We start from the raw sequence: 20,877 nt of genomic DNA, 5'->3' as shown, positions 1-20,877 counted from the left end.
GTATTACCCTGTTGAACTCACGGATCTCAAGCACAACCAAGCACTCAGAAATGGCGCCTCAGTTCTCGACCCCAATCAAGTGCATCTATGATGCCTCCGACTTGCTGAATTTCAAGAATTCCATTGCATTCGAAAGACTCCATGACGTCATCAGAATTATCGTACAAAAAGTGAAGGGCTCGAGTTTGCCAAAAGGTGTATTCGACTTGTCACTAGTAACTAGAGCAGACGTCAATAAACCACCTTCAAGAAACCTTGGAGATGATCTACTAGAGACATTGTCCGAGTCTGGTCGTGCTATCGTTGAAATCATTGAATCCTTCAATAAACTCCTCGATGAAACTCCACCACTAGAGGGCCCCAGAAGATTCGGCAACATGGCCAGGAGGGAATGGCAAGACAAAATCGAGGCTGACGCTGGACCATTGCTTCAGAAATTAACGAAAAAGGAGGACCTTCAACTCGAGCTTCTGTATTACTTGGTCAATTCTTTTGGCTCGCCAATTCGATTGGACTATGGATCCGGTCACGAATTATCCTTCATAGCATTTGTTGGAGGTCTAATGGAACTAAAGATTCTTGACGTCTCCCAAATTGAGGCCACCGAGATTCTTATCATATTCGCAAAGTACTATGATTTGGTCCGTCGCTTGATTTTGGAGTACAGTCTTGAGCCAGCCGGGTCTCATGGTGTTTGGGGGCTTGATGATCATTTTCATTTTATTTACATCCTTGGGGCGGCTCAATTTAATGTCGACGGTAACAGTAAGCAATATGTGCCGCCGGTTCTGCAGGTTCTTTCTTCACTCATCATCGAGGACTTCAAAGAAACAAATCTTTATGTGAACGCCATTGCATTTATTTTCAAAATCAAGCTGGGGCCCTTCAACGAACATTCACCTATCATTTTTGACATCCACAAAACTGTATCGCTATGGTCGAAGGTTTTATCGGGTTTACTCAAAATGTACGAGGTCGAGGTTCTTGGTAAATTTCCTGTCGTGCAGCACTTTTGGTTTGGCTCCGGCCTCTTTCCATGGCTCGATACAGAGACAAGGCAGAAGCTACCGGTCAAAGATATTGCAAACGAAGAAAAGGAGGAAAAGGAGGACACATTACCGGGCTTTATTAATGGCTATGCTGGCCAGAAGACAACAAAAGCTAACATCACATTGACAGGCGCACCTTGGGCACGCCAAAATCCTGGAGCAGTGCCTCACGCTCTACATTCACGTGGACCTACTCGTCCTATTCCTAAAAACTCCCGAGGCTAAATAGATTTATTGTTCAAGCTCTTGAAGCTCGGCTGAAATTAAATGCTGTACGACACAATGGACATGTACTGCTTCCAGAACTCTTAAACCACTTATAAAGACAGGCAGCATGAAATTTGTTCAGACAAGTAGGACAAGTTTTGGATGGTAGAGAGTGGTCTTGATGCAAGATCGAATAACAGATTGCACATTCTTCAAACCCTGAGAAATGTAAGTTGACATTTCTGTTAAATAACTCAATGCAATCTGTGATGGAGCCATTTGTGAGGGAAATGACACGCTGGGAGGCCAACAACCAAGCTTTCCATTGATTTTCCTTGACTCCCAAGCGCAAAGGACCCAGAACCAGGACGCTAGAAAGGGGAAATGACTCCGGTATTTTGACAACCATTTCCATTCTCTGCTCATCGATCAAATAGATGGTTTTGATTTCGTTGGTGACTTGGTTAACCTTGATGCTTAGGTTTTCATCATTGTCTGTGAGTTTGCGCTTAGTACTATCTACCTCACTCAACATTCTGGAGGTGAGAATAGGGCAGATGAATTTGACCGAGAATTTCTCAATTTGCCTTTTCAATTGCAAGTCTCTAAGCTCACTGAACCACTGTTGGCTGTGAGAGCCTAGGTATTGTAGACACATCAAATAGAGGTGAACGAGCAAGAACTTCATCTCGTACAAGAGATCCTCGCCCACACAGCCAGTTGCAACTGAATAATCTGAAATCTTGCAGTTCTCAGGGTCGACTCGAATAGCGTTTTCCGAATTTCCGTCAACCAAAGTCTTTAAAAATTTGGAATCTGCAACGTCGACATGGTCGAAAATAACATTCAACAAATGCTCAATTGACTTGTGCTCTTTAAGTTGATTGATGTAGTCTGTTCGAATTCCATAAGTCGAATCTTTAAAGAACGCAAAGATCAAAAGCCAACTCCACAAGTAAGATGTCACAATATGATCCCTTTCTTTTCCAATTGATGTTTCGAGATCCTCTCCAAACTCGGTTACTGAGTTAATGAGCTGTGTGGGTAACTTCGCCTCGGCTAGGTTCTCCAGAGAGTCTCCCAAATTGGATTTGTTAAGTTGGTATTCGACAACGAATTCATCTCGAGTTGACAAAATATGTCTCTGCAAAAGCATTGTAGAAATTCTTTGCATATCCACGAAGGTTGAGTTATGGATAATCTTATAAAACTTCTCCAGATTGTCAGCAATGAGATAATCGGGAACGCAATTGCCGCTCATGATTCTTCTCACAATCTCGTTGGTCATTTTGATGGCCTGGTTGTCACGCTGTTCATCATTTCTTTCAACTTCTTGGTTCAGGATGAGATCACAAATCTCCTCAATTAGAGACTTTCTCGTCTCCTTCCAATTACCTTGCTCATCTGCTGACTTCAAGAAAGTGGCCGCAAGCTTGATGGTGAAGAATCGCAATTCAATGTTTGAAACTGCAAGCTGAGCAGTGCTGAGATTATTAAGGCACAAGTCGTAAGCAACTTCCCAGCATTTCTCAGAAACGGCGTTTGAGTGCTCGGCCAACAAACTCGAAAAGAAAAGAGCCAATAGACTTCTGATAACATGAAAATCGTCATCGTAGGCAATGTCAGAATCCAACCACTCGGAAATATGGTTAATAAGCAAGCCCATCTTGTGTGGAGGCAATACCTCGTACTGGGGACTTTCATCATGATCAACATTAAGGAAGTTTATGGCCAAGGAGAGCCATGTCTTACCCAGATCGAGAATATCAGGCGAAGACTTAACACCAAGGATTTCTGCGAACACAAAACTTCTCAATCTGTCGAACTTTTTCGACACGCCAGTAAACTTAGTGGCCGATGATAAGAAAGAGGCTAAGAGAAGAGGTTGACGAGCGAGCTTTGTGAGTTTCAAATCAAGAGATTCGAACTCCTTGAAAGACATTACCTCAAAACTTGTGGCAAGATGGCGAGTCACATAGCGAGCGAAGAAGATTTGGGACTTGTTAAAGGGACCCTCCGCTGATATAACATTCAACAAATGATTTTCGATTGATGAACCTTCTATCTGTCCATTCAAAAAATCGGCAGGGTTGCTCGAACTGACGAACACATGACGTTTGATCGAGGTGTCCAATTGTGCTTTATCATTCAAGATAGACAGCATAGATTGGTTTGATTTGGCCAAAAACAAATAATCATCGATGTATTCGCTCACCAAAATGGCCACTGCTATTAAGTCCGTCGCAGAGCTCTGGGTGGAATCGAGATGCGATGCAAGAAGTTTTGCCGTGCCGACAACAAAGCGGTCTAAAATAGGATCTTCTGTAGATTGACTAGCCAAGTGAACGTTTTGAAAAATAGGATTTGATATAGCAACGGTGGTAATGTCCACTAAGCCTGTTGCTTTGCTAACTCTCTCCGAAATCTCTTTCATTGGAAAGTAATTGGGGAATTGCGATAAAAAGTTTGTAACTTCGTCAAATTTTGAGTCAGATTTCTCCATACCAGTGTAGAGCGTATGTGCAATAAATGGTACATCACCTATGAGCTCCAAGAAGGAGGCAAGACGGCTCGCATCCACGGTTGTCAAACCTTGGAGAATTATTTCAGAAATGCTTCCCTCAAAATCACTTTCAAGATCCCGCAAATTTATCTTCCTCGTGATCGTAGCGTCAATAAATTGCTTTGGGTTAGCTCGAACAGCAGGAGAAATTATAAGGTTCCGAAGAATTTTTGGGTCGTCAATGTAATTATAGACCATTTCGTTTCCCTGCGATGAGTCTGTATTAGCAGCTGACAACGATTCCAAATACTCTTTTACCTCAGGAATGTCTTTTTCTGATATTGTCTCCGTCTGCTTCAAGATTTGGAGAAGTTCAGGCAATGCACTCTTGACATCCGTTGAAACTTTCGTGAAAATATCACTTATCAATTCCTGATAATCAACCCAGTCGACGTTGGCTTTGAGGATAAGGCGAAGGACTTCAAAAGGAAGTCTCGTAAAATTAGGAGTGCAAAATGAAGGAAGCAATGGCATCCACTCCTTAGCCTCCTGACTAAATCCCTTCTGAAGACAACAAATCAAAACTTCGAATGCTTTGGTTTGTTGCAGGATCTCGAAGATGTCCAGCAATGCAAGAAGTACACTATCTGCCAACTTGTTGCTTTGTTCAACATTGAGAGTGGCAACATAGGTGGGTACCACTTGATCAAACTCACTTTTGAACGAATGGCCCGCAAGAGTGAAAGTACCGCTGCGAGTTATATAATCACATATCTCTTCGCCCATCTCATCAAACTTTAAGTTTTCACAGTAAGAGGCAAGCAACTCAATCGCTTCATTTTTTGTACTTGCGTCTGCTTGTCTTGATCTTGCAGAGAGCCCATCTAGAGCTGTCAAGTATGCTTCCATCTTAAGCTCAAGAGTGCTCTTAGCCGACGATAGACTTAGCAATGTAAATATGCAACCAATTGCAGACTTCTTGTAAGGCAATGTGTTTAGCTTTATGAATTGTGACAATAAAGCTTTATTGATGCTTTTAATATGCTTATTGGACGCGAAGTCTAAAAACACATCATCAGACTCAGCTTTGTATTCCACCTGAGATGCGTTTTTGAAAAATGCTTTGAGCACGTTATAATATATGGGATCAGAGTTGCAAGGACCCAATTTAATATAGTCCATGAGACGAGAGTGAGCCTTCGATCCAGCCAATTCCCAGAAGTTTTTCTTAATTTTTAGATTTTTATTATCCTCTGCATCCATGCTGGAAAACGTCGTCAAGACATTCAAGGTGTCCCAAAATTGGATGATAACATTTGAGTAGATGATAGACTGAGTCTTTTCAGTTTCCTTGAGTTTGACATTCTTAATGAACTTCTTGCTGACAAGTTTGTAGAGGCCTTTGACATCGTCTAAAGCGGCTGTGAATGGGGAAGGATGATTCTTATTGAGGTGAAAGATGGTCTTTAGGAGTGCAAGGTATGTTTTGAAGAGACCAACATTAATAGTCTCCGAATCAGAACAGGAAGCCAATGGCCCCCAGAGCTCCTCCAGATGTAAAATGTCTTTCACTTGCTTCTTAGAATCAGCAGTGAGTACAAAGGACGTATCATTATTACTCATGTCGATAAGTTTTCGAAGCATTGATACTGCTCCAACAAGGGCCCTCTCATACTTGGCAACCGAGTCCTCCTTCTTCACATACCTGAGATCAGACAAGCTTTCGTCGGACTCCACACAAATTATGGTGTGGATGAAGTTAATAATCTGTTCACAAAAGACATGCCAAAGTTTGACATCAACCCGTTCCTTCTCATTATTGAAGCTCTCGAGAAGCTCTTTGTAGGAGCCATTGGCAACAGGAGAGTCAGGATCATAAAGACTCAGAAGCCATAGTGGGATCGTGCTTTTCAAGTACTTACCAAACTCCTTGCCACCCACTCTTCTTAGCAAGTTGCCTTGAACCTGATGCGCAAGTAATCTGACAGGCTTGGAATTATCAAGTGCTAACTTTGGATATTGCTGGATCCAGCACATGATCACGGAATCTGTGATTGTGCAAGATGAGTCATTGAAAACTTTGACCAAATCAGTAAGGTTTTTCTCCTTGGTGACGGAGTTCTTCTTTGATAACGCCTTGAAGAGTACTGCTATATTTGGATCTTCGATGACCAGCACCTCTGGTGCAGCCACAAAGTAGCTCAATGATACAGGAAAGCCATTGTAACCCAAATCGCCTGACGAAGATGAGCTTTTGAATGACATTTAGCTGTCTCAGGAAAGATGATGGCAAATGACGACCTACGGCACTGAGAAATTCGCACACACTTAGACCTACAGTACAGTTTGGTTGCGAAAAACTGGCTGCGAAATCTAGCCAGTATTTTTTTATATTGTACATTCACGGATTGACGCGGGTTACGTCGTCTGTGTTAAGGAAGTCGAAGAAGTTCGAGAAGACATTATCTGATAACGCCCAGTCCATATTGGCGTCCATGCCGTCGAAGAGTTGGTCCCAATCGGTCTGCGAATGATGTTCTTGGTAGGCCTCAGCTGCGGACGTAAAGATCTTGTTGAGGTCATTGAGTCCCAACTCTGCTATTTTCTTTTTCAAGTAAAGAAGTGAGCGCGTGGCGAGCTTCCAGTTCTGGCACGATCTCGAGATCGTCGTATAATACACTTTCAAGTTGTCGATGTCCTGGTCTGATACCAGCATGATAGGATTTGAGTGAATCTTTAATAAAGTGACACTAATTCCTAGGATCGACAGGTAGACAACGAGGATTGAGGGTGGAATTCCTGACATGTTAAACTTATCGAGACAGATGGCAAGCTCAGAAATGGCAGAATTGCATAATGAATGTGATGGGTTATCTTCCACTTTTATGTTCATGAACGGTCTGTTCAAGCACAAAATCAAGATATAATAGTAAAGTCTGAAATTCAGTACTGTGGGATTGTAGTTTTGTCTCTTCAAGGTAGCTCGGTTCCAACGCATCTCCACTGGAATTTTGCTCCTCCACTCCGCCAAATACTGATTGAAGTCGTGGATCTTTCGTTTGGTAAGATAAGACATATCATCACCCGCTGAGTCCTTTGAGAAAATCTCCGTGAGAACCAGGCCGATGCACTCACTTAACGAGCACAAAGAAACCAATGACTGTGAGGCATCGATATTCTCCACACTGGACGGGTCTTTTGTGGGCTGGAAGATGAAATTGTCAATACCAGTAGAGTTCGGTAGATGCTCACTGGACGGAATTGTTGCTTCAGACTTTCTCACCGTGACTGGTCGTCCCATTAGAAGACTGACAAAGTGATCAAACACAAAACAACCCCAATAAACACGAGAACGGATCATCACGTCCAGGTTTGTGATAATAGCCTGGTGAGCCTCGCCTGTGCCTTGTTCAATTGCCCAGTCTTGTGGATTCAACTGAAAGCCCAAATCGTACCCCATTCTGAATGCCATACCCGACAACATCCAGCTTGCGGAAGCATTGCCGTCGCCTAGCTCATAAAGGGAAAGACAAAGAAGTGCTTGAAGGGTATTGACGTGGGGAACACAGATCTTCTTTGAGAATATTTTCGTCTTGGACGTTTCGAAAAAGGAGCCCGCCAATCCACGTAAATTCTCGTCTTCAGAGCACTTTGCACCTAACGCTGCGATTGCATAAATGAGCTCTTCGGAGCAGTAGCCCCTAAAATTCAGTGGATGTAGAAAATCGTTAAGGAAACTCTCTCTGTGAATAAAGGTTGCGATGTCTGGGTACTGATACTTAAAGAAGTTCTCGAGGCAAGTGATCAATGACGACGAGTTCATAAGCATATTGTCGAAGGGATCAGCGGAATCTGAGTTGTTCGACATATCCACCAAGTTGTAGAACGCTGAGGTGGGTCCAAAGATGGAGTAACTGCCTCCACTGGTGGCACCTATCGACACCGGAAGCTTTCTCTTTGCCGGCATTTCCACACCCTCAGTTTTATTTATGGAAGGTTCAAGAAGCCGTCTTATCTCTTCGAGAATCGTTTCACTGGAAATTTGCTTATCTTGAAAGGCCACACTGTGGACTCTGGACAAGGTGCTCTGAAGCAGCGATGCCAAGCTACGGAGCTTTTGGGTTTCTGTGGTGGTCAATCTCACACTTCGCTTATCGTCTTCAGGCCTCTCACACTTGAGTCCATGTTTGCGACAGTTCGAACAGACCTCCTCACCATCACATCTTCGCTATCGGTTAGTATGGATCAACACATTTAGTAACAAAGAAGCATACCTTCTTGACTCTGCAGTTGAGGCATCTGGGGTTAGTAGAGATCTAAAGACACAAAAGTTTAAACATACGAGACGGAGCAATTCCTCCTGGAAGACATGAATATCGTGGCAGCTTCACCGCATCTGGTTTGGTAAATATACCGCTCTTATCGTCTTTTCCGCAGTGAGGTACGGCGCCGTATACCGAGCGCTATGTGAAGGAGTCAGAGACCGCCCGGCAAAATAGTACCTAAAAAGTCCGATTTTTCCATCTTGGAATATGCACCCGGTCGCCCCGCCAAAATCTTTTGGCCGGCGAGGTATAATGCTGTATATTATGCAATTTAGTTAGGGAGATTGTAGCTGGATAAGCACTCCCGCATTTGACTCTGACCCGAATCGGAGTGGAGAACCTGACTCCTTCAGCTCTTGTGAACCTCCAAGGAGTCGTAGAAATCTCGAACTTCTTTGGAAACCGCAATGCGTCGGTGATCGAAGTTGAGAATTTCCAAGTGGTCTTTGCAGGTGGCTCGAGAAAGAGCAACATAGACCTGACCTTTTTCAAAAATCTTACGTAAGTCAACTCTGAGTCGATCTATCGACTGGCCTTGCGCCTTGTGGATCGACATGGCCCATGCTAGAAGAAGTGGAAGCTGCTCTCTTATCATACCATCTTTCTTTTCCAGAAAGTTCATTGCCTTGCCGGGATCAACGGTGAATTCCTCGCGGCGCACCATTATCAATGCGTATCCTGAAGACGTACGGAAGTTCACAATAGGTAATAGTGCGTCTGACGCTGGGGCTTTAAAAGCTTCTGCGGCCATTTTACTCATCTTTGACTTCCACTCGGACGGCAAGCCTGCAAACATTGCTCTTTGCTCGTCCGTGTATTCACTTTTGCCCACTAACCCACAGACAAGCCTGACCAAGAGAACGAACTCAGGCGATGCATCCAAAAGCTCTCTGACGCCAAATATTTGACATACTGTACCCCATAGCCCCTCGCCGATAAAACCCAAAACCGTGCCAATCGACCCGTTAACCACCACATCATCAGGATGGTTTTTCAAGTACATAACTTGAGCGCCGACCTTCAATTCAAGAACTTCCTCGCACATCAAGTTCTCATACAACTTCCGTAGGTATGGATCCAGCTCATTGTCCTTCGCCACATACCTTTGTGACACTCCTGGGAGTTGATGCAATCTCGATTCGTTAGCCCTCTTGACCTCTTGCCTTGTAGGGAAGAGCTCCGTAGGTTCTATGCCATCTGTGTAGTGGACCTTGCGCAGTAGCAGATGAAACTTCATCACCATGGTGCCGTCCAACTCGCCCTTACGCAAGGCATTGAGCATGTCAATCAACTCTGTATCGCCCTTTTGACGGAAGACTTGTGTAAGAGTGATTGTATGCGTCATTGCTCTTGCCCAAGATGGACTCTGGAAACAGTACTGGCTCAGTCTGTCTCGAGATACCGGAGGGAGCTGGAAAAAATCACCAGTGCAAACCACCTGGATACCGCCGAACGGCTGCTGTGAATTTCTCAAGATTTGTGCCACCTGGTCGATCTTTGTAAACAAGTTGCCGTCAATCATGGAGATCTCATCGATGATGAGAACCTTGATCGAGCGCCATTTTCTCCTGGCAGTACCTTGCTTCTTGATCTTGTTAGCCAAATCCTGCGGGCTGCCTGTGCCCAACCCTATGCTCAAAAACTTGTGTACCGTTTGGCCGTTGATGTTGCATGCAGCCAACCCTGTTGATGCGGTAACACCCACATTGATCAGGCCGTGCTTTCTACACAACTCTTGCACCAAGTGCCGAAGCACCACCGACTTACCGGTACCGGCAGAACCTGTAAAAAAGACGTTTTCTTGCTTGTGCACCACGTAGTTCACAATTGCTCTCTGCTCGTCACTGAGTCTTATCATCTTACCCTCAGCCAGTGTAGGTGGAGGCTGGGTAAACAGAGGCTGCTGTGGTCTTCTTGTTGGCTTTTTTGAGCCATTGAACAATTCAGTCAAGCTGGAGGAGCCTGACCGTTTTAGAGTGACCTTTTTGGCAGGACCGGGGACTCTGTTTTCTTTCTCATCATCTGAATCAGCCACAACAAACAACTCTTTTGTGGGCAGAGCGGACCTGGGCCTTTCTGGCAGACCAGTGGCGGAGGCCGATCTGGACAACTTGGAAAGAACCGGATTGCTGAAATTGTTCATTTCAGGCAGCCCGAAGGATGTATCGGAGGAGCCAAACTCATCAAATGCACCTTTGGAGGTTGTGATAGACGAAAGTCTCGAGGATGCCCTACCAGCAAGGACCTTTTCAGGAGTAGTTTGTTGTTTTCGACCCGGAGCCGCCGCAAAAAAGCTGGCGATCAGCTGCTGCCGTTTCCCAGCCGGTTTCTTGTTGCTGGTTCTCATGGTGGCAGAAGGTAAACAAGTGCGGGAAGAAGCCTGGGGCAGAAATAACAGTGAGAGTTGGGTCTGGCGCCAGCGCTGGGGCAGAATCGCGGCCGGGCAGGCCTAAACAAATAGTCGCGGCGCCAGGCAAACAAATGGCCAGGGCGTCATGGCGGGAAATGTGGCGTTTTTGGTGGAAAAGCTGAGAAATAAAAAGTGGATTTGGGAGAAAAGCGATGTCAAATTTTCCAATGAAACCAATAAAGTTGTGAGATTTTTGCTTGAATGGGGGAATTGATGAGTGGTGGTGGGGGGAGTTTGTTTGCAGCCGCGCGAGCCTGGCGCTGGTGCCGTGGTGTTGCTCACCAGCGAAGTGAGCAATTGCCATGAGATGAGGGGGGTTCTTTTGAAAATTTTTGAATTTTAACATTTTCCTTTGAAGAAGCTAGATGGTTAGGTAGAAGAGACAGAAAAATTTTGCTTTGTTTGCACGGAACGATGGGCCATACTCGTCGTTAGGGCCTACCGCGAGAGGAACGCATCACCGCGGCGCCAGAATGCGTCGAGTCAAGTCCTTCCAAAACAACCATGCCTAAGTCCAGTAATGAGAGAATGGAAGCGATGAACTTTGCATTGGTGGTTTATTTGAGATGTGAGCATCCTATCTTCCAAGGCATGTTCATTGAATGTGAAATTACTTGAGGGACCGACCAGCCCTATTTCGCAGCCAAGGTGGATCAGTCAGATAGAAGTATCCTATCGTGGCGCCTGTGAACGGTTGATCTACAGTTATTCACCAAAATGAAGCCTTTTACAGATCCAAGAGAATTATCGGAGAACCTTTTTAAAATAAGGAGCCTCTCTGGTTCGCTTCAAAGCATCTTATAGATGCTTGCATGCTTGCAGCTTGATCTGAAAGCGTTCGGCGCCTCCTTCTCTTCATTCACAACACTTCCAATTCTAGAAGGTCACTCACAAAACCTGCTCATCCACGCCCAGCCTTTTGGTCCCAGAAAATCGCAACAAAGGCCGCACATGTCAGGAATCGCTTATCAGCCACTTCCACAGAAAACTTATACTCGTCTTCAGAACGGCAATCGTCAGCAATGCAGGTACCACATAGCCATCCAAAGCCATCTCACTGCCACCCCTCAAAAGTCTATACCACTGATAACAAAGCAGCGATTCGCAGCCGCTGAGTACAGATTTTGCACCCAAGCGTCCATTGTATCGCGCTGATAACCAAGCCATGGATGAAGAAGGAGCTGGAAGTGGTGCCATTGGGCCAATCAAGAGCTGTTTGGCAACTTGAGGGTTGGAAGCTCAATTGCTAGTTGAAATTGGGGATTTTGTTTGCCCCCCTTGCCCCTTGCTGCTTGAACCTTCGTATTTCGCAGCCGTTCTGATAACCACATGGTAGCAACGTCATGGGAACCTCGGGAACACCCTTCACTTTTACGCAATTCATTCGAGATGAAGCTCTCTCGCCTTGGCCTTGTAAATCAAAATAAACTTTTTTCTTTATTTCCTAAAATTTTCGTGCATGGGGCCACTTTCCTCTATGATCTGTATCGTGCGCTTCCTGGTTCCTGTCCCAGACATCGGTTCTGAAACATCCACACCAGCTGGGCAGTAGAAACCCAATTCTACAAGATGAATGAGGGCTCTGAAAACGATCTGAGCTCTCTCTCGCTGCCGGTTTCGGCTCGGCCCAATAAAATGAATGTCTTTGCCAAATCGATACGGAAATTGGGCAGAACAGCATCCAGGCTCAACCTAGCTACTCAATTCAACCAGGAGTCTCTCTCGGGACTGGCACTGCCGCCAAAGCTGTCCAGGCCACAGGAACCGCTGCCGGAAGAGAATGCTTTCCAAGCTATATCTTACAATGCTGTGGCAGATCTGACGGAACCAACTCAGGTCAGGTACCTACCGAGGAAAGACTCCTTTACGGTCCTGGAGCTGCCACAACGGGTTCTGTTTGGATCTGATGACTTTAGATCGAAACCAAAGGCTCCTGCCTTGGCTCCTGTTCATACCAATGTGATGAGCGAGTGGACCAGCGTCAGCCCCGTTACTGCTCACAGTCCTGTGATGTCACGGTCTTCATCAAGAGGCAACTTCCAGCTGGTAGACTTAGCACTCACGGAACACATCATGAGCTCGGCCAATGATAGTGCCGCAAGCTTCAGCTCCCTCGATCCGAAACCTAGATCCACCAGCTTCCCAGACTCGCAAATCCCCCGATCCCAAAGCATAAGCAGCTCCACTTTTGAAGCTCCCAATAGCATAGCCAAATTGGGCCCTCCGGCGCCTTTGTATTCAAAGCCAAAGGAACGCTCCAATTCAAGCTCCAACATCCTCGCCAGCTACAATACACCCAGCTCGAAGGCCATAATATCTAATTCCTTGCATTCCTTCCATGTCGTTACATCCCACATCGACCAAATGCCTGAGCCCGCCGTGGTGGAACATTTATTCGAGAAATTACTTTCCATTAGGGTCTTTCCAGAAGACTCCTTCAAGCAAACTCCCCTTAAACGAAAGTGGGAGCTTCTACTTAGTGAGGGTGAAACTAACGCTGCATTCGATCTTCCACAACTCCTCCAAGAAGCTACCATCTCTGTGGAAGCTAAACCCCTTAAGCTCGATACAAAGACCCCAAGCAGGTCAAGCTCCAATACTCAACGAGAACGCCACTCAGATTCTCTGAATCGCACATTGCATACCCCAATGCCTAGTGTTGCATCCCCCACAGTGACTTCTAACGCGAAGAAAGGCTCTCCTGTTTGGTTCATAAGACAGATTCTTCGTAACTCCTTGCAAGCGAAAGATTTCAAGAAGTTGGATAAACGTCTTGTCAGTCTCAATAAGTGGGTGAAAGAATTTCGTGAACAGCAGGGTGAGTCTGCGTTAGCAAACTTACTCAAGCAGATCAACCAAAAGAGCATTAAGTCGAACGATGAGTTCGAAAAGGAAAAGATTATCTGTAAATGTCTTAAAACGTTAATGGCAACAGATCCATCAAATGATAAAATCCTGAAGATATCATTTGCTCCCAATTTGATCAACCAAGAGCATCTTCAAGTCGTGAGAAGTTTGCCCTTTTCGTTATTATCCCCAAGTATTGAAACAAGAATACTCGCAACCGAGCTCCTCATCTACTTGACACATTTTGAGGACTTCAACTTCTTTCCTCACCTTATGGATGAGTTTCGCAAGCTTCAAGATAAGTTCCTCATGTTTGTTCGGTTCCAACCATGGATGAACGCTTTGGAATCTACGCTAGATCAACATCTTCAGACAGCTCAACAGCATCGTTCATTGCACGAAGGTATATTGAAAGAGTACCTTTTAGTGACAATTATCTTCATCAACCAACTACTTGGACGTTGTGAGAGGCCCAAAGATCGTATCGTGCTTCGAAAAGAATTCTCCGACAGCAGATTAGATAAAATCCTTGAAAAGGTCAAGAGGTTTAATGATGAGGGAATCTTGAGGCACATAGCTCATTATGATAGTCTTGCTGAAGGAGACTATTCCAACTTCTTGATGGAATCTCTGTTCAGAATCGATTCTGAGAATGATGCAGATTCGATGGATTCGTCATTAAGTGACATCCGAACCAAGCTCGACAACGACCTAATTGATCCTACCAAGTTTAATGGGGACCATAATCAAATGAATTCATTCTTGGAGAGAGTGAGATACATCAGGAAGTCACGACCAAAGGATGAGTCTAAGCGACTTTTCAATATTCTTGACCTCGTCGCAGATCATCTCATTGATGATGATCTAGGACATTCCAAATCCGACTCGATTGTCAACGTCACTTTGGAAAAGCTCATTGACCGATTGGAGAGCGATGACACTGCTCGTCGTGCTGTCATGGAAGTGGAAGCGCTCAAACGTGAAATCGTCGAATTGAGAGAAAGCAAAGCCACGCCTCAAGCAACCACTGCTACAGAAACCGACAGCTACCATGTGCGCCGTTTGGAGAAGGAACTCGAGAGACTGAAGATCACAATCATATCACAAGAAAAACAGATAAACCTCATGCTGAACACGATCAAACGCCTCGACGCTGACTTGCAAAGATCCAGAAAGCCTTCAGATGGTGGCAGAAGTCTGTTCACTAGAGCACTGTTTTCTTCCCTTTCAGCAAATGACAAGTCAAATCCCAGCAGTGGCGCACAAGGAGTTGTGTTAGATGAGCTCGAATACAAGTTATCAAGGCAGAAATCCAGGAATACCAATTTGAAGAAGTCGAAGGTAACAAGCAATCTCACGGGGCATCTTGGTGATCTGAAGAGTGAAGACAACTTAATAGCTCTAGGTGCAAAAGGTGGGTTAGGTGAGTATGATGATGGTACCGCTTCTCCACATAAGGAGACTGATAGCAGCCATAAGCTCACTAAAGAATTTCCAGACTTTGGAAAACTCCTCGCTAATAAAGCTGGAGCCGCTAATCAGGCAGCACCCCCACCTCCACCGCCTCCGCCTCCTCCCAAGCTTCCTTCGTTCCTCCCCGATTCATCCAAGCCAACTGCTCCTGGCCCTCCTCCACCTCCACCGCCTCCACTCCCACCAATGCTAGCAGGTACCAATGGCTCTGGGGTACCGCCGCCGCCTCCACCTCCTCCATTACCCGCCTTTATTGGTGTTTCGAGTGAGCTGGGTGAAAATTCAGGCCCTCCACCCCCACCGCCATTACCAGGATTCATTGCATCACCTGATACCCTGACTGGACCTCCTCCACCACCTCCTCTAGCACCTGACTTACTTTCTCCTAACTTGACAGGTGGAAAGAATGACAGTGAAGGCTCTAAAACCATTGATGAAGCGACAGCCGCTGCATCCTCAAGGAAAAAACTGGCTGTGAAGCTTAAGCCAGTCCATGTTAACAATGTCAATGATACGACATCTACAATCTGGGCTGATATCAAGAAGGAGGTCATTCTAGAGCAGCTCGAGACACATGGCGCATACAACGAAGTGCAAACACACTTCAAGGTGAAAGAAATTCCAAAGAAGAAAGCTGTCAATGTCAACGCTGTTAAGAAAGCAGCAAAGGCAAAAGAAACACTCATTCCTCGAGATATTGCTCATCAATTTGGTATCTATTTGCACATGTACAATAATGTTTCTGCGGAGGACCTTGCCCTCAAGATTTTGCATTGCGACAAGGACATTATCGATAACATAAGCGTTCTTGAGTTCTTCACTTCCGAGATTTTCAACGATTTTTCAGAGTCCAAGTTCAGAAATTTTGTTCCCTACTCAAGAGACCTTAGCGATCCTGAGTCGAAAGCCTCCAAACCTAGTGATGATCTTGAAAGGGCTGACAAAGTGTTCCTTGAGATCTACAATATGCGACACTATTGGAAGTCACGGTCCAGAGCTCTCCTTGTCACTCAAACGTACAAGAAAGACTTTGAGGATTTGAGGAATAAATTGACCATGATAGACAATACAGTGAAGGCAATCAAAGAAAGTGAAAATCTCAAACACGTTCTTGGATTGATTCTTGAGGTTGTGAACTACATGAATGATGATGCTAAACAAGCGCTGGGATTCAAGCTCGATACTTTGCAGAGATTGAAATTCCTCAAGGATAACTCCAACACCATGACATTCCTCCATTATGTGGAGAGGATTGTCAGAAATAAATTCTCAGAATGGGGCTCGTTTGTCGACGAATTGAATGTCCTTAATCAGATGCACAATATCAGTGTTGAGCAGATTGAGAAGGACTGTGAGGAATACGAGAGGAATATAACCAACACCCTTGTTTCGTTGGAGAAGGGTAATTTGAAGGATCCTTCCATATTCCATCCAGAGGATAAGATTCTTCGTGTAATCAGGCGACCCCTTATTGTTGCCAAAGAAAATGCCCATCAGCTTATTGAGCAGCTTCGCAAAACCGTCGAAGATCACAGCGCCTTGATGATATATTTCGATGAAAAGCCTGATGACAGCAATAGCAGGAACACCTTTTTTGCAAAATTTGCAGCCTTCGTCAGCCAGTTCAAGCAAGTTCACGCTGAAAACGTCCAGAGAGAGGAAGAAGAGAGAGCCTATGAAATCAAGAAGCAGGCTATTCAAAAGAGAGAGAAGAGCAAGATGTCGAAACGGGCTGGCGCCAACGGTGAGAAGAATTCCAAACAAGCATCACAACAGGCGGGCCTGGAGCAATTGGAAGATCAAGCAAATCACCAAGATGATGACGATGATGACGATGACTTGGATGCAGCGGGAGGTGAGGATGATTCGACTAGTGTTGCTGCTGTTGATGAGCTCTTACGCCAGCTCAAATCGGGAGCTCCTAGAGAGAAGAGCAGGGCACGAGAGAGACATGGTAAAGTGCTTGCTGAATTGTACGGCTCCAAAAATGGCACAAAAACATCGGAGCTGCTCTCTGGTCAGGATGCAACGTCTGCAGCAGATGGAATGCCAGTTAGTGAGGTTCAGGAGAAGGATGCGCCACAAACTGAAGAAGAGGATGTGATGGTGAGAGCGAGAAGTATGTTGCAACGTTTACGAAGCACTCCAGATGTTACGGCCGCCCTACCAAGCCCAATTGTTGAAGAGCCTGCTCAACCTCCGCACGAATTGGTTGCAAAAACCGAAAGTGACTCGGTGCAGAACGACGCTGAGCGTGCAGATATTGATAAGGCACCAGAGGAAGTTATCGAGATAGGGTCCTCGGAAGGTACCCCAGAAAGTGACTCTGTTGTGGAAATTGAGTCTGGGCATGCCGCACCGGTGAACATCTCGCTGCCAAAAGCGATAGCGCCTAACCAATTAGAAGTTGTGAGAGAGGAGTCCGCTAGCCCGAAGACCATATTGTCTGAAAGTGTTGAGAATGCAAAATAATAGGGTAAGCCATGTGAAATGGAGGAGAGAGTATGCATCGCAAGATACGAAGAGGTGCGTTCGCTACAGGATGGTGTCACAGAGTCAAGAACCGAGTCAAGAAACGGGCATTGTCTGCAGCACTAGTGAAGCCGAGTCAAAACGTCTTTACTGTACATGAACGAAGGCATGTCATCTGTGATATCTGGTCTGTGACGTGATCTGAGGCTCTTGGAGGGGTCAAATCACAAAATTGTGTCTATATTTATTCGAATTGGAGTCGAGGGTGTTGATAGGGCACTCGCCCTGCGGATTAACCTAGTCCGACACCCAAATGACTCATGAAGAAAATTTTTCCGGCCAATCTTGCTTAAGCACGTACTGCACAGTATGCAGCTAGCGAGATGCCTATTGATTAATTTTCCAATGCATCATATACCACGGTCAGATTGTCTCAAATCGTATCTCTGTTTAAATCTTTCGATTCATTTGCGGATTCTCTTTTCAACCGAAACAAGGCTACCCTAGCTTTTTAGCGAACTAAATTCCCCCAACTACACGCTCATCGGTCCGGACTGAATAATCCCCAACTACCTACCATGTTGGCCAGATTCTCCAGAACGTGGCAGGTCTCTGCCAGAAAACAACTTCATAGCACCCCAAGGTATCTTGATGCCGTGGTGGTGTCTGGAACGAAATTGGCCAAGTCTATCAAACACCAGGTGGCTCAGAAGGTCATTGAATACAACCGTGAACAGTTCCCATCGCTTGATTTACCCGTCACCAATGACGGTATTACCTTCGAACAACTTACCTTCAAGCCTCAGTTGACCATCATTCAGGTCGGTAGCAGGCCAGACTCCTCCGCTTACGTGCGTTCAAAGCTCAAGGCTGCCCAAATTTCCAACATTCAGCTGAAGCTTGTGCAATTCGATGAGGACCTCACTGAGGAGGAATTGCTTGAGGAGGTTGACCGCTTGAACAAAGATCCTAAAGTCAATGGTATTTTGATCCAGCTTCCATTGCCCAAGCACATCAATGAAACGTTAGTTACCAACGCCGTTGCTACTGAGAAGGATGTCGATGGCTTCGACAGATTCAATGTGGGAGAGCTCTCCAAGCGTGGTGGTAACCCCAAGTTTAAGCCATGCACCCCAAATGGTATCATGGAGCTTATCAAGACCACCGGAGTCCAATTGCGTGGTAAGTCTGCTGTGGTGATTGGCCGTTCTGACATTGTTGGTACCCCAGTTGCAGCCATGTTGAGAAACGAAGATTGTACTGTCACTGTGTGCCATCGTTATACCTATGATTTGCCCTCTGTTGTTCGTGGTGCCGACGTGGTTGTTGCTGCCGTGGGTATTCCAGAATACGTCAAGGCTGACTGGGTCAAGGATGGTGCCGTGGTTATCGATGTCGGTATTAACTACAAGGAGGACTCTTCTGCCAAAAACGGCAAGAAGCTCGTCGGTGATGTTGCCTACGAGGAGGTGGCCAAAAAGGCTTCGTACATCACGCCTGTTCCAGGTGGAGTCGGCCCAATGACTGTGGCGATGTTGTGCTCCAATGTGTATGATGCTGCCATTGCTCAAGCCAAGAAGGCTCACGACCACAAATTCAAGCCATTGCCTCTCGAATGCAAGCGCCCTGTTCCATCTGACTTTGACATCTCCCGTGCCCAGAAACCAAAGAAAATCACCAAGGTTGCTCAAGAATTGGGTCTCTTGGAAGCCGAGCTCGAGCCTTATGGCCACTACAAAGCCAAGGTTGACCCTAAGAAGGTTGCTGAACGTTTGGACGAGCAGCTTGAAGGCGACGCCTCTTCTAGAGGACACTTTGTTCTTGTGGCTGGTATCACTCCTACTCCATTGGGTGAGGGTAAGTCCACCACCACTATTGGTTTGACTCAGGCTCTTGGTGCTCACTTGGGCTTCAACTCTATCGCCAACGTTCGTCAGCCATCCATGGGTCCTACCTTTGGTGTCAAGGGTGGTGCTGCTGGAGGCGGTTACGCCCAGGTGATTCCTATGGATGAGTTCAACATGCACTTGACCGGAGACATCCACGCCATTTCTGCCGCCCAAAACTTGTTGTGTGCTGCTGTCGACACCCGTATGTTCCACGAGGCTACTTCCAAGACCACCAAGGGTTTCTACAAGCGTTTGGTGCCTGCCAAGAAGGGCAAGCGTCTGTTCACCAAGCAGATGTTGGCTCGTTTGGAGAAGTTGGGTATCAGCAAGACTAACCCAGACGACTTGACCGAGGAGGAAATCGAGAAGTTCGCCAAGCTCAACATTGACCCTGAATCCATCACCATCAAGCGTGTGGTTGACTGTAACGATAGGTTTGTTCGTGAGATCACCATTGGTCAGGGCAAGAATGAGGCCGCCAAGTACCCACCTCGTACCTCTGGATTCGACATCACCGTTGCCTCTGAAATCATGGCCATCTTGGCTTTGTCGACCTCTCTCAAGGACTTGAGAGAGCGTGTTGGTAAGATTGTTGTTGGTACTCAAAAGGACACTGGAGTTGCCATCACTGCTGAGGACATTGGCTGTGCCGGTGCCATTACTGCTCTTTTGAAGGATGCCATCAAGCCTAACATGATGCAGACTCTCGAAGGTACTCCTGTTTTCGTTCACGCTGGTCCTTTCGCCAACATCTCCATCGGTGCCTCCTCCGTCATTGCTGACAGATTGGCCTTGAAGTTGACTTCCCCAGCCAACCCTATCAACAACGGTAAAAAGGGTTTCGTGATCACTGAAGCCGGTTTCGACTTCACCATGGGTGGTGAGCGTTTCTTCAACATCAAGTGCCGTGCCGCTGGTGTTTCTCCAGACACTGTTGTTCTTGTTGCTACCTCCAGAGCCTTGAAGTTGCACGGTGGTGCTTCCGACGTCAAGCCAGGTCAGGAATTGCCCGCCGAGTACACCACTGAAAACTTGGAATTCTTGAAAAAGGGTTGTGCCAACTTGGCCAAGCAGATCTCCAACATCAAGCAGTACAACGTCCCTGTTGTTGTGGCCATCAACGAGTTTGAGACCGACAGCAAGAACGAGCTCCGTCTTATCCAAGAAGAGGCCTTGGCTGCTGGTGCCGACTACGCTGTTGCTTCTGCCCATTGGGCCGAGGGTGGTTCTGGTGCTCTTAAGTTGGCCGAAGCCGTTGCCAATGCTGCTGCCAAGAATGAGACCACTGACCAGACCTTCTTGTACGATGTCAACTCTTCCGTCGAGGACAAGTTGTTGGCGATCGCCTCCAAGATGTACGGCGCCGAGGCAATTGAGTTGTCTCCTTTGGCCAAGAAGCAGATCGAGACCTACACTCAACAGGGTTTCGACAAGTTGCCTATTTGCATTGCCAAAACCCAGTACTCCCTCTCGCACGATCCAGCATTGAAGGGTGTTCCTACCGGATTCACTGTGCCTATTAGAGAGGTCAGATGTAGTGCTGGTGCTGGCTACTTGTATGCTCTTGCAGCCGAGATTATGACCATCCCAGGCTTGCCCACCCATGCGGGTTACATGAATGTGGAGGTGAACGATGACGGAGAGATTGAGGGATTGTTTTAGTTTGCATAAGTTTATTGGCATAATAGAAATTAGATAATTT

At 46.1% G+C, this 20,877-nt stretch overlaps 5 protein-coding genes across 5 annotated transcripts; 3 read left to right on the top strand and 2 right to left on the bottom strand.

Annotated features, from left to right (window-relative positions):
* Positions 1-50: 50 nt before the first annotated feature.
* On the top strand, positions 51-1,274 carry RRD1 (peptidylprolyl isomerase; the record flags this gene model as incomplete). The annotated part of the gene is made up of 1 exon (XM_024856284.1): positions 51-1,274. The coding sequence occupies one exon, from the start codon at positions 51-53 to the stop codon at positions 1,272-1,274; it is 1,224 nt and encodes a 407-aa protein (XP_024715883.1).
* A 92-nt stretch (positions 1,275-1,366) lies between these two features.
* Positions 1,367-6,024, bottom strand: C7M61_000857 (E3 ubiquitin-protein ligase listerin; the record flags this gene model as incomplete). The annotated part of the gene is made up of 2 exons (XM_024856283.1): positions 1,367-1,433; positions 1,475-6,024. The coding sequence occupies 2 exons, from the start codon at positions 6,022-6,024 to the stop codon at positions 1,367-1,369; spliced, it is 4,617 nt and encodes a 1,538-aa protein (XP_024715882.1).
* Positions 6,025-6,160: 136 nt separating this feature from the next.
* C7M61_000856 (uncharacterized protein) lies at positions 6,161-10,431 on the bottom strand (the record flags this gene model as incomplete). The annotated part of the gene is made up of 2 exons (XM_024856282.1): positions 6,161-7,987; positions 8,449-10,431. The coding sequence occupies 2 exons, from the start codon at positions 10,429-10,431 to the stop codon at positions 6,161-6,163; spliced, it is 3,810 nt and encodes a 1,269-aa protein (XP_024715881.1).
* A 1,632-nt stretch (positions 10,432-12,063) lies between these two features.
* On the top strand, positions 12,064-17,286 carry BNR1 (Bnr1p; the record flags this gene model as incomplete). The annotated part of the gene is made up of 2 exons (XM_024856281.1): positions 12,064-15,079; positions 15,128-17,286. 2 exons carry the CDS (start codon positions 12,064-12,066, stop codon positions 17,284-17,286), a joined length of 5,175 nt encoding a protein of 1,724 aa, XP_024715880.1.
* Positions 17,287-17,864: 578 nt separating this feature from the next.
* Positions 17,865-20,837, top strand: MIS12 (Mis12p; the record flags this gene model as incomplete). The annotated part of the gene is made up of 1 exon (XM_024856280.1): positions 17,865-20,837. One exon carries the CDS (start codon positions 17,865-17,867, stop codon positions 20,835-20,837), a length of 2,973 nt encoding a protein of 990 aa, XP_024715879.1.
* Positions 20,838-20,877: the final 40 nt, after the last annotated feature.

Source organism: Candidozyma pseudohaemuli (assembly GCF_003013735.1).
Source record: "Candidozyma pseudohaemuli strain B12108 chromosome Unknown scaffold00001, whole genome shotgun sequence".
Taxonomy (NCBI): domain Eukaryota; kingdom Fungi; phylum Ascomycota; class Pichiomycetes; order Serinales; family Metschnikowiaceae; genus Candidozyma; species Candidozyma pseudohaemuli.
This window is presented reverse-complemented; position numbering and strand designations above follow the sequence as displayed.